General features: G+C 38.9%; 1 protein-coding gene and 1 pseudogene across 2 annotated transcripts in view; both read right to left on the bottom strand.

Annotated features, from left to right (window-relative positions):
• ENPP3 (ectonucleotide pyrophosphatase/phosphodiesterase 3) overlaps positions 1-12,890 on the bottom strand; it is an 84,518-nt gene that overhangs the window by 59,932 nt on the left and 11,696 nt on the right. The window contains exons 4-6 of one of the 2 annotated variants that reach the window (XM_061130463.1): positions 12,501-12,554; positions 7,150-7,210; positions 1,554-1,651 (exon numbers count right to left, since the gene is read on the bottom strand). In XM_061130463.1, coding sequence (XP_060986446.1) covers positions 1,554-1,651; positions 7,150-7,210; positions 12,501-12,554 — 213 coding nt within the window. Of the gene's footprint in view, positions 1-1,553; positions 1,652-7,149; positions 7,211-12,500; positions 12,627-12,890 lie in introns of both variants that reach the window. The other variant, XM_061130461.1, reaches the window with a different exon arrangement.
• Positions 10,101-11,860, bottom strand: LOC133047285 (COP9 signalosome complex subunit 8-like; annotated as a pseudogene).

The raw sequence follows: 12,890 nt of genomic DNA, 5'->3' as shown, positions 1-12,890 counted from the left end.
AATGGGTTGAATGCCCCAACCAAAAGACAAAGACTGGCTGAATGGATACAAAAACAAGACCCCTATATATGCTGTCCACAAGAGACCCACCTCAAAACAAGGGACACATACAGACTAAAAGTGAAGGGCTGGAAAAAAATATTTCATGCAAACGGAGACCAAAAGAAAGCAGGAGTCACAATACTCATATCAGATGAAATAGACTTTCAAATAAAGGCTGTGAAAAGAAACAAAGAAGGACACTACATAATGATCAAAGGATCAATCCAAGAAGAAGATATAACAATTATAAATATATATGCACCCAACATAGGAGCACCACAATATGTAAGGCAAACGCTAACGAGTATGAAAGAGGAAATTAATAGTAACACAATAATAGTGGGAGACTTTAATACCCCACTCACAACTATGGATAGATCAACTAAACAGAAAATTAACAAGGAAACACAAACTTTAAATGACACAATGGACCAGCTAGACCTAATTGATATCTATAGGACTTTTCACCCCAAAACAATCAACTTCACCTTTCGTGTTAGTTTCAAATGTACAGCAATGTGATTCAGTCACACGTGTATCTATTCTCTTTCAGATTTTTTCCCCATATATAGGTTATTACTCCATTCCTCTCTATTATTAACTTTATAAAATTGTGCCCTAACACAGAAGTACAACATCATGATAAAGATGACAATAGAAATGACAATTATGGTAATAACTTAAATCCATGCAAGGTACACTATGTACATAGTCTAGCGGTATTTCTATTAGGTGGGAAGTGAACATTTTACAGATGTAGAGACTGGGGCACCAGCAGGGGAAGTAAATTGCTAGTAAGAGGTAGAGCCAGGTTCCAGGCATCTTGACTCCAGAACTGGACAGAGATACTGGGCTTTTCACCTATGGCTGTTCTTGTTTAGTTGCTCAGTTGTGTCCAACTCCTTGTGACCCCATGACTGTAGTCCACCAGGTTCCTCTGCCCATGGCATTTCCCAAGCAAGAATACTGGAGTGGAATGCCGTTGCCTTCTGCAGGGGATCTTCCCAAACCAGGGTTCAGACTCACATCTCTTGCACTGGCAGGCAGAGTCTTTACCCCCTGAGTCACCAGGGAAGCCCCTTCACCTCTGGGAGCCTCGGTATAGGCTGGTCTGTCTGGTCTACTCAGGTTCCTTCGGGCTCCTATTCTTTTTTTTTTTTTTTTTTTTCGGGCTCCTATTCTTACTGGTCATATCCACCTTGCTAAAAGCCAGAATCTAGATATGACAAGCAGCATTTTTGAGACAGTATCTAGGAACAGATTTTCATAGAGCAGGAGTTATATTCAATTACAAAACAAATCAAAATAAACAAAAAGATGAGCATGCTGCAAAAAGAGGAGGAGCCAGCAAGTGTAAAATAGATATCAATAGTAAAGTCATCAAAACTCTTGAGAGGAGCTGGGCTGAGACAAACCACTAACATTAAAGGTCAAAAAGAAAGCTGCACCATTTAGAGATTAACTAACTAGTTAATCTGTCATCCATACACATCTGATTGTAGGAGGCTTACTCAGTTTATTGATGTTAGGTATTAGAGTACTCCATGTCTGTAAATATTCAGCTCTAAATCCATCCATGGAAAACAAAATAACTGGTGGCAGGTCAAACCTGAAAATGGAAAACAAAAATTTAGACCAGTATCTTGATTTTTTTCAAAAAAGACTCTTTTCTATACTACTTATAATTCCCTAAATTTGAGAATGCTGAGAAAGTACAGTCAGAAATAGTTCTAAGTTTTCCTTTTTCTTTTTAAATATTTCCCTTTACAATCAGTGTTTCCAGTACATTGTTAATCCATATAAAAACATACAATATTTTTTCAAAAGGTGTTACATAAATTATCTGGGTCTTTCAACTTGGGAATCTGACATCCTTTGAGTTCTAGAGTTTAAACAGTTTTGGCTAACTTTATTTTCATTTGCCCCTTGTCACTGGCTATCTGTGACACCCAAATATACCATGTAAGAAATTTGCCTAGCCCTGAGCATTTACATTGAACAGGCAGTGAGCGGTGGAGAAAAATCAGGGGCTTTGGCCTCAGAAAGACTTGAAATCTATTCTCTTCACTAACAAAACATCAACAGAAATGGGATTCTATATTGTAGACCTTTCACAATTCTGGCTTTGGCTAAAGATCCAAAAGCAATGATTCCTGAGTTCAATGCTCACACTCAAAATTATATGTTACAATTATTCTACCACTTTTTGGATACATAGCAGAATTGTTATTGTGATATGGAATTCATGAGCTCTGAAACTTATGTTTTATTATTCTAAAGTTCTACATTTTGAACTTTCAGGATATTAGTATTAACTTCCAAAGCATTACAATTTCATTTTAGATGAATATGTAAGTTACAATAATGAAAGGAGGTAACTTTGGGTTATAGCCAGTGACTATCTTTTTATCCATCTAATAATTTTTTCACTTCTAAAATTGTATTTGTATTTTATACACACACAATTAAAGATGTATAGCTTCATAATCCTTTTCCATACTAAATGCCACTGTGTAACCATCACCCAGATCACAAAACAGAGTAATACTTAGAATCTTTCCCTCATGCACTCATCTAGTCAAAAACTTCTGCAAACCACACCTCACTAAGATGATCAATATCTTGACTTCTAACAGCATAGATTAGCTGTGTCTATTTTTGTACTTAGATTTATACACAACTGAATCACACAGTGTGTATTCCACCGTGTCTAGCTGCTTTTACTTAACATTATGCTTGAGGTCCATCCATAATTTCGCATATGGTTATAGATCATTCATTCTCATAGCTGTCTGGAAGTCCAGTGATTCATCCTGTTGATGGGCATTTGAATACTTTCCAGTTTAGGGCTATTATGAATAACAACTATGAACACAGTAACTTTGTTTTGAATTCTAAACATAGTGCATGCAAATAAGAATGGCAAAGACACTTTCAACTCTGTGCTCAAGCAGTTTATCTACACTTTTGAATAAGAATATGTGTTTCCAAGGAATTTGGTTAGAATATGTCTTTAAAAATTCTGACAAATGCCCAGTATTATCATAAAGAAAATTTTGAATGCTGTTATCAGCTAAAAACAAAAATAATTTCAGTTTCTCTCAATATGTTTGAGTAGAGCTAAAATATATATATATATTAGCATAGCCATCTATTTGCACATTATAAAGGAAATTGTGAGGAGAGTCTTGACGATGTCCATTTGGTCTCCCAGAATATACATTTACTGAAGAGTAACCCATTTAACAAATATCTGAGGCGGGTTTTGCATTAGATGGGCTTCCCCTATAGCTCAAGTAAAGTATCCGCCTGCCATGTGGGAGACCTGAGTTCAACCCCTGGGGTGAGAAGATCCCTTGGAAAAGGGAAAGGCTACCCGCTTCAGTGTTCTAGACTGGAGAATTCAAGGACTGTTGCAGTCCATGGGGTCTCAAAGAGTCAGACACGCCTGAGCGACTTTCACTTCACTTGTGCTGAAAAAGTGAAAGTTAAGTCACTCAGTCCTGTTCAACTCTTTGCAACCCCATGGACTGCAGCCCACCAGACTCCTCCGTCTATGGGATTCTCCAGACAAGAGTCCTGGAGTGGGTTGCTGTTTACTTCTCCAGGGGATCTTCCCGACCAAGGGATTGAACCCGGGTCTCCTGCATTACAAGCAGACGCTTTACCATCTGAGCCACCAGGGAAATTGTCACCTGTGCTAGATACCGAGACAAAGGCACTAAGGAATCATAGCCTCTAACTGTGTGTGCGCACTTAGCCGCTCAGTTGTGTCTGATTCTTTGAGGCCCCATGGACTGTAGCCCACCAGGCTCCTCTGTCTATGGGATTCTCCAGGCAAGAGTACTGGCGTAGGTTGCCATTCCCTTCTCCAGGGGATCTTCTCAACCCAGGGATCAAATCCAGTCTCCTGCATTGCAGGCAGATTCTTTTTCATCTGAGCCACCAGGAAAGCCCCACAGCCCTTATCTAGAGGGTGAAATTAAGAAGTAAACAGAAGTGATTAAGGACTAGATTTAGGTACAGGATGCTATTCAAGTACATAGATTCGGTATTGCTAACGTGAAAGCAGGCTCTGCAGGGGGTATGACATGTGAAGTGACCCTTAAAGAACAAGCAGAAATGATCTGAAAAGAGAAAGGGACCAATGTTTCACTCAGAGAAAACACACAGCACAAAAGCCCATGTGAGATGAATGACTCATGCAACAACATTTATGAGCCTTAGAAACACGGGGCTAAGCAAACAAGAGAAAACAAAAGACAGACTTAGGAGGATATGTGGTATGAGTGCATTTATGTAAAATTCTAAAACATGAATCTATGGTGATGAACAATATGAAAAGATATGACACTGAAAGATGAACTCCCCAGGTTGGTTGGTGCCCAACTTGCAACTGGAGAACAGTGGAGAAGTAACTCCAGAAAGAATGAAGAGATGGAGCCAAAGCAAAACAACACCCAATTGTGGACTTCTGATGCTGTAAAGAAAAATATTGCATAGGAACCTAGTCTATGAATCAAGGTAAATTGAAAATGGTCAAACAGGAGATGGCAAGAGTGAACATTGACATTTTAGGAATCAGTGAACTAAAATAGACTGGAATGGGTGAATTTAACTCAGATGACCATTATATCTACTACTGTGGGCAAGAATCCCTTAGAAGAAATGGATTAGCCCTTATAGTCAACAAAAGAGTCCAAAATGCAGTACTTGGATGCAATCTCAAAAACGACAGAATGACCTCTACTAGTTTCCAAAGGAAACCATTCAATATCACAGTAATCCAAGTCTATGCCCCTACCAGTAATGCTGAAGAAGCTGAAGTTGAATGGTTCTATGAAGACTTAAAAGACTTTCTAGAACTAACACCCAAAAAAGACATCCTTTTCGTTTCTGGGGACTGGAAGGCAAAAGTAGAAAGTAAAGAGATACCTGGAGTAACAGGCAAATTTGACCTTGGAGTACAAAATGAAGCAAGGCAAAGATGGAGAAGCTCTATACAATCAGCAAAAACTGTGGTGCTGGAGAAGACTCTTGAGAGTCCCTTGGACTGCAAGGAGATCCAACCAGTCAATCCTAAAGGAAATCAGTCCTGAATATTCATTGGAAGGACTGATGCTGAAGCTGAAGCTCCAATACTTTGGCCACCTGTTGTGAAGAGCTGACTTATTGGAAAAGCCCCTGATGCTGGGAAAGACTAAAGGCAGAAGAAGGGGATGACAGAGTGTGAGATGGTTGGATGGCGTCACTGACTCGATGGTCATGAATTTGAGCAGACAGCAGGAGTTGGTGATGAACAGGGAAGCCTGGAGTGCTGCAGTCCATGGGGTTGTAAAAAGTCAGACATGACTGAGCAACTGAACTGAACTGAACTGAACTGAACTGATGGTGATGAAAATCTGAACAGAGACATCTTTCTGGGGACTTGGAAATATTCTATATGTTGGAAATATTCTATATCTGTGGGTTACATAGGTTTCTGAATTTCTAAAAATTATACTGAAGTGTGAATACCTCAATGCACAAGAACTACATCTCAAAAATTAAGAACAGAAAATTTGGACTGTTTACAGTGTGTAGAAAACAATCATCCAGGAATTTAAGTGACATATTGCAATTTGTATTCAGTTCTGTTCAGTTGCTCAGTTGTGTCCGACTCTTTGTGACCCCATGGACTGCAGCATGCCAGGCCTTCCTGTGCATCACCAACTCCTGGAGTTTAGTCAAACTCATGTCCCTTGAGTCAGTGATACCATCCAACCATCTCAACCTCTGTCATCCCCTTCTCCTCCTGCCTTCAATCTTTCCTATCATCAGGGTCTTTTCCAACAAGTCAGTTCTTTGCATCAGGTGGCCAAAGTACTGGAGTTTCAGCTTCAGCATCAGTCCTTCCAATGAACACCCAGGACTGATCTCCTTTAGGATGGACTGGTTGGATCTCCTTGCAGTCCAAGGGACTCTCAAGAGTCTTCTCCAACACCACAGTTCAAAAGCATCATTTCTTTGGCGTTTAGCTTTCTTTATAGTCCAACTCTCAAAGTCATTAACACAATTCTGATTTTAAAATTTATATTTATAAATATGCCATCAAAATAATCTTGCAGCTTAAAAACAGGATCATACATCTATGTGATCAGGATGTTGATTGTCTTCTCACATGAAATCTTCTGAACTTGGCACTGTTATTATTGCTATTATTATTATTACAGTTATTCTGATTTTATAGATGAAGTTTAGGGAAGTTACTAGGGCAAAATCCTACAGGCAATCAGGACCCAAACTCAAGTCTTTTTTTAAAATTCTAAATTCTTTACTCTTCTACCTAGAAACTTCTGAAGAGGGTAGCTGGATCTGGTATAAACTAAAGTAACATGATATATAAATAGACACATTATCCACACACATTTTTTAAAATGAAGTAATATTATCTAAAAATATCTCCATCAATTCTTCCTATAGCCTGATAGTGTCTTCTCTTTCTTTTGTCTCACTATCATGTCCCCACTGCTTGGGCCGGAAGAGTGAAGCAGATGAAGGGCAGAAAGGACAACCAGAGGCAAAGGGGAAATTCACCTTGACTGCATACTTCCAGGGCTGGACCAAGTCCGGGAGCAGCCATCATAAACACATGAAGGGGTTCATGGGAAGGTGGGGTGAGGTGTGATGCCTCACATGTTCATCACCCATGCCCACCTCATCCATTCTCCAAGGTCCACCTTTCACAGTGAGGCCTTCCAAGGACAATTCTCTTCCCTTTTCCTCAGTGAAAATAAATCTGAGGGGCCAGGATGACAATGGAAAAAGAGTTTTGGCTAACGTCATTTAGATCTAAATTCTAGTTCTGATTTTTATAGGATCTTGGGATGTTACTGCAAATACTTCAACCATTTTTTAAGTCACTGTTTAGGATAACTTAATACAAGTTGCTTTGTAAACAATAAAGCAAACCAAAGTGTGTTGTGAGTTGGAAGCTACAAGGAATCTAATCTTTTGTTAACAGTTTTGTTTTCAAATGTAAACGTGGTGGGAAATTCCATCCTGCCTTCACTACATTTCCGTGTGCCATCTATTAAAGAAGGATAAACAAGGCCATGTCCGTCTCACCCTTCTGGGCACTGAGGCTGCTGGGCTGTGCTGCATCCTTCTTCCACCCATGAGGTTTCTCCTGAAAAGCATTAAGATCAACATCTTTAGACAAGAAAAGAGAAATCAACATTCAATGGATATGATCTTTCCAAATGACTTAATTCATACTACTCCAATGACAAAATTCATACAGAACATGTTAAATGCTAGTTCACACATTGACAAGGTCAGTGCCTGTAGCGATTTGCACAGATCAGTAATCTATACTAACAATATCAAGAAGCCCATCTTTACCAAGAAGACAAAGGGCATTCTTTTAGCTGGAAAGGGACAATTTCTTCTTTCTTCCTTTTTTTTTTAAATAAAGTTTTTTCCCTCAAGGACAATGCTTTCCCAACCATTAGGAGAAAATGAGTTTAGTAAATGAAAGTGTTAATCACTCAGTCGTGTCTAGCTCTTTGCAACCCTATGGAACCAAGAGGTTCCTCTGTCCATGGAGTTTCCTAGTAAAGAATACTGGAATGAGTTGCCACTCCCTTCTCCAGGGGATCTTCCTGACCCAGGGATCAAACCTGGGTCTTCTGCACTGCAGGCAGATTCTTCACCAACTGAGCTGCCAGGGGCCCTTTAATTGACATAGGTATACAATCTAAAGAAAAATGAATAAAAGAGAAATAACCAAGGAGAATAATTGATATTGATGTTAAATGGGAAAAATTGAACAAATTTTTAAGATCATAACTTAAAAATTCTCACTCCATGGATGTTTCTGTTTACAGAATATTTCAGCTCATTAATGAAGTAGAAATGATCAAATATGAATGCCATCATTTGCAACTCCTAATGGACTATGGGGTCCATGGGGTCACAAAGAGTTGGACAACTTAGCAACTCAGCACACTTGCAATGGATCCATGCAATCATCATACATGCCTAACATGACCAAAATAACCCCAGACAGACAGATATGCCTCCTGATGGAAGTAACACCACTACGTGTGAAGGATACATGATAGATAGATAGGTAGACACTTGAATCTGAACAGTCCTCTGGTTCTAACTACCAGTTTGCAGGAAATATGGGAGAAGACAAAATGCTTAAGTCACAGAAGAGCCAATCTACAAATCCCAGACTGGAAAATTCTACAGAATAAGTGACTCCGTTTATCCAACATGTAAATTGCATGAGAGGAAGTAAAGAAAGGGAGAACCTACTTTTAAAGGATTTGAAATATGTCAGCCAATTGAAATGTCTGAAATCTCTTTGGATCCTACTTGAAACAAATATTTTTTAATATCATGAAACAGAAAAGTCTGAACACAGATTAGATATTTGTTGATAATAAATATTATAATCACTGAAGACATTTTTAGACATATTGATGGTATTCTAATTTTGTTAAATGTTCATCTTTTTTAGATACATGCTAAAAATATTTATAGATGAATGATATTAACATTAGGATTTCCTTTGATGTAATCTAAAATTTTCAAAGATAGGTTGGGGGTGTTTTATTAAGAAAAAACTCCAAAACTTGAAAATGAGCAAAAGGAGAACTGATAATTAGACTTCATTTTAATGTCATGCTGGTAATTATTATAATCTTAAAAGCCCCTCTCTGGATTGTCTAATTGCCTAGAAGTATATATCTTTATCTAGCTTATCTTTTACTATTTATTTTACACCTTAGTAAGGATAGCATTTTGGAGGAGGAAATGGCAACCCACTCCAGTGGGCTTGCCGAGAAAATCCTATGGACAGCGGAGCCTAGTGGAGCCTGGTGGGCTAAAGTTCGTGGGGTCGCAAAGAGTCGGACAGGACTGAATGACTGAGTACACACACAAGGATTCATTTAATCAGTAGAAAACTAATAACAGTGTGACTGATTCTTGTCTGATAGCAAGTAAATTGTCCTATAACAAAGCAAATCATTTGTGTCCCACCAAAAAATATATCTTCAGTGATTTTGTTCCAATACTCTTTCAGTTCTATGTATACTTAGTCTCTGTTCCTCTGAACCAGCTTAACACTCCAGTTGGCTGTCTCCTTAATGAGTTAATGGATCTTTGATATATATGCTTTGTATTTATTAGAGTCATATTTTTATCTTTTTGAAAATTTCACTGTGTCAGCATGAGACAAGATTGGTCATGAGTTGATCATTGCTGAAGAAAGGTGACGGATCTATGTTAAAAACATACTGTTCTCTTCCATCTATACATTAGAAATTAATCTTTTTTTCCCCCAAAATTCTAAACTTAAAATATAAAAGTAACTAGCTGGTTTCTTGCACAAAAATTATTCAAATTCCCTCCAACTCCTGCCTGGAGACACAATTTTGGCAAGAATCATTTATATCTGTAAAGTGTTGAATTCTTAGAGTGAGAAAACACTTACCTTTGTTTAAAAAATAAACTGAAATGATTCAGGGAACACCATCAAAGTAATTAATTAGTGGTAATAGTAAACTTCAACATTGCCTGTAACAATCGCCTTTGTTTTTGCTAAATTCAAGAAATACTGTGCAATGAATTCAGTGAGAAAATTCACCACATGACCAGAGAATCACTATTGAGATAAAAAGTTAAGAGTTATAAAATTAGGGTAGAGGGCAGGAGACTACAAAGGTCAGAGGCAGTATGTTCAGTGAACTTATTAGAGAAACAAGCAACTGGAAACTATACTTGCTTTGTGAATTTAGATAGATTTTTAATGACACAATATTCACTGTTAAGTACCAATTATTATTTAAAAACAGACTTAACCATTTGGAACTTTTACTTTCCTTTCTGATTGCCCTTCTTAGCTGATTTTCAATTATATTTTGCATAAAAACTGATTTATCCATTAGTGCAAAACCTATTTTCTACTAAGGGATAACAATGTTTCTACTATAACATTCTTCCTATTTTAAAAAAATCGAAATTCAATTTAATCTCTCTTTTTTTTTTTTTTTTTTTTACCACTATATAGGTCATTTCTATTTAATTAGGAAACTTGTACTTTAATAGAGACAATGACAAACTAGAACGCATCCACAGGAAGACAGGATAGTGAAACCTCTAGAAACTACCTTCAGTAAAACAGCTGAAGAATTCAATTAAATATTTATTGAACAAATGCAGAATAAATGAACTAGGGGGTGGATTTAACCTGAAGATAAAATACACAACTTCAAATATTCAGAGGGCTGTCACACACAAAAAAATGAAAGACTTGTTCAGTATTTCTCCCATGGGCAGAATTTGACCCAAGGGATAAACATAAGCAGCGGATAGGCTGCAGACTAGTGGTACAAAGTGTATCACGTAATAGCTTCTTTCCCCAACAATGCATTCCACACTGACGTCTCCCTTCTTCTGAAAGGAAATATTACAACTTCATACTTCCCACGAATGTCTTAAATAAGTCGCATATTCAAGGCAAGCCCTCCACCGCCAGCAATGGATATACTCACGCTCTCAGAAAAAAGTCTAAAGCAAACTGGTTTACCAGGGAAATGGTCTTGTCCCTCAGCTCAGGATCAGCTTTCTGTATTTGTGAGCCTCAGGTGGGCGGAGGAAAAGAGCATGTTCTCCAAAGAGGGTGTGAATTACCATCCCCAGCAATGCAGACGCGGACTCTGGGGTGTCCTTCTCACACCCCAATGCACCACGGCAACAGTCAATCTACGGTGCAGATGGGAGGGGACACACTGTGTGCGGGGCAGAAAAAGCGCTTGACCACCACTGTTCTACAGGAGCGGGAGGGCTGCATTTCACAAGTCACTAGGGAATATAAACTGACTGCATAATACTGACGGACTCCATCCAAACTGTCAAATGCTGCAAAATGAGAACTGTTCCAACAATCCTTCAGCTTGTTTTAAGGACAAAATATATATAATATACTTGATATTATGTATGTATTTTATCACATACTCAGTAAAGTATGCCGAGGTGCTTCATCCATCCAATAAAATTGAAAAAGAAAATTTTACATTTCTCTACTTGTCAGTATTCAGGCTTCTGAAGGTGGATCTTGAATTCGGAAAGGTCAGTTTTCGAGGAAAGCCACGTAATCGGTGAGTCTGGCTAACTGCTGCTCGTTGGGGATGGGTGGAACAGGGGCGGGCTCTGATACGGGAATAAACCTGTTAAAGGAAACATCCAGGGCCCCTGCAACTGGCTTCTTGGGCATGACCATCCTTGTGGTGGAGTCGGCTTGCCAGCCTTGTTCGAGGATACCTTTCATAGCCTCCTCCACAGGAAGTCCCACAAAGGCTGCAAAATCGTCGGCGATGATGGAGGTGTAGGCTTGGGAGACCAGGGCAAAGGCTCGTCTCCGGGTTGCATCTCTGAGAGCTTCCATGATTGGCTGGACGGCCTCAGACCACTGATGAGCGTGGATGGTGCTGTAGATCCCTCTGCCAGATCCGCTGGCCAACTGACCAGATAGCCCCAAGTTCAGAGTTTGCAGATTTTATAGCAGGTGGTATTCTTTTCCAAAGATATCTTGCATTGTTCATGTCATTATGGAGTAGATACAAAGCTAGAAGCTGACCATACACTGGGGGTGTAGCAATTCCTCCTGGAGCCTCGAGCTCCTGGTTCTCGCACTGATCCAGCAACTTTTTGAAACTAAAGGAACTTTCCGCCATCACCGCCACTGGCATTTTCCCGGCCGGTCCCGCCGCCGCGCCTCCTCAGCAGAACCGGGCCCCACTCTCTTAATCTCTTTTTTGTATAAAAATATCACACATGTTGATTATGAGAAAAGGGTTGACAGCAATTGCTTCAGCAAAACTTGAAGCAATTTTTTTGCTATATATATGTGTGTGCATTTTTCTTAAGTCTCATCAGATATTCAGAGAGATTGGTGATTTTTTTAAAAGAAACCTGCACCCCTAAAGCAGTAAAGCAAGTGAAATCAGGCATTGATAAACCTGGATTCTCATTTTGGCTCTGCATGACCTCTTGCCAGTCCTAAATCAGCCAATAAACCAACCACTTAGGACATAGTTGTTTCAACAATCCTATTGGTTTAACCAGCTGCTATTTGGGCCAGAGAATCTCATTTGTGATGTTTTAACTTTAGGATCTGCCATCCCATGTCTCAAACCACAAGGATGTCTACCATAGGCATTGGACTGAAAAAGATCTTGCTCTACAGACAACATGGAACGTTGAGTTTTTTCTTCTATAATATCTAAGCTATGAGCTCCCTTTCTCTTTCGTACACAAAACACATTTCTTCTCACAGTAAGCACATTGAGTCTTTTCTTCCACACAGAGTGGCTAAAAATTCTTTGACTGGTTTTAATATTATCAGCCTAGGCCAGCTCTAGGGTCACTGAACTCATGAAGGCAAATGGGCAACACCTGCTTACCTTGGCAAACAATCTTATAGTCAGCACAGCAATCTTTCTTCTGTAAACAGTCATCTGAACAAGAGCAAAGGCTGGATTTCAATCTGGTCTCCCCACAGCGAAATTTATTGCATGTCCATATTTGAGCTGAAGAATTACACAATTCAGTTTTGAGCATACAACTTCTTTTAAGAATACCACTACCAAAAATATCAAATACCATCCAAATACCAAATACCATCCAATACCAACAATATAAATACCATGCATTTCTTCTTGTATTATCATATGGTCAAATTCTTAATTTATCTGCATCCACAAATGAAAATATATAATACGAATAAGAGGCAGTCCACCACTTTTCCTCTTTTGGCATGGGTGGCAGAGAGGAATGTAGCTTTATAAGCTGTT

The sequence above is a fragment of the Dama dama genome, chromosome 26, assembly GCF_033118175.1.
Source record: "Dama dama isolate Ldn47 chromosome 26, ASM3311817v1, whole genome shotgun sequence".
Taxonomy (NCBI): Eukaryota; Metazoa; Chordata; class Mammalia; order Artiodactyla; family Cervidae; genus Dama; species Dama dama.
This window is presented reverse-complemented; position numbering and strand designations above follow the sequence as displayed.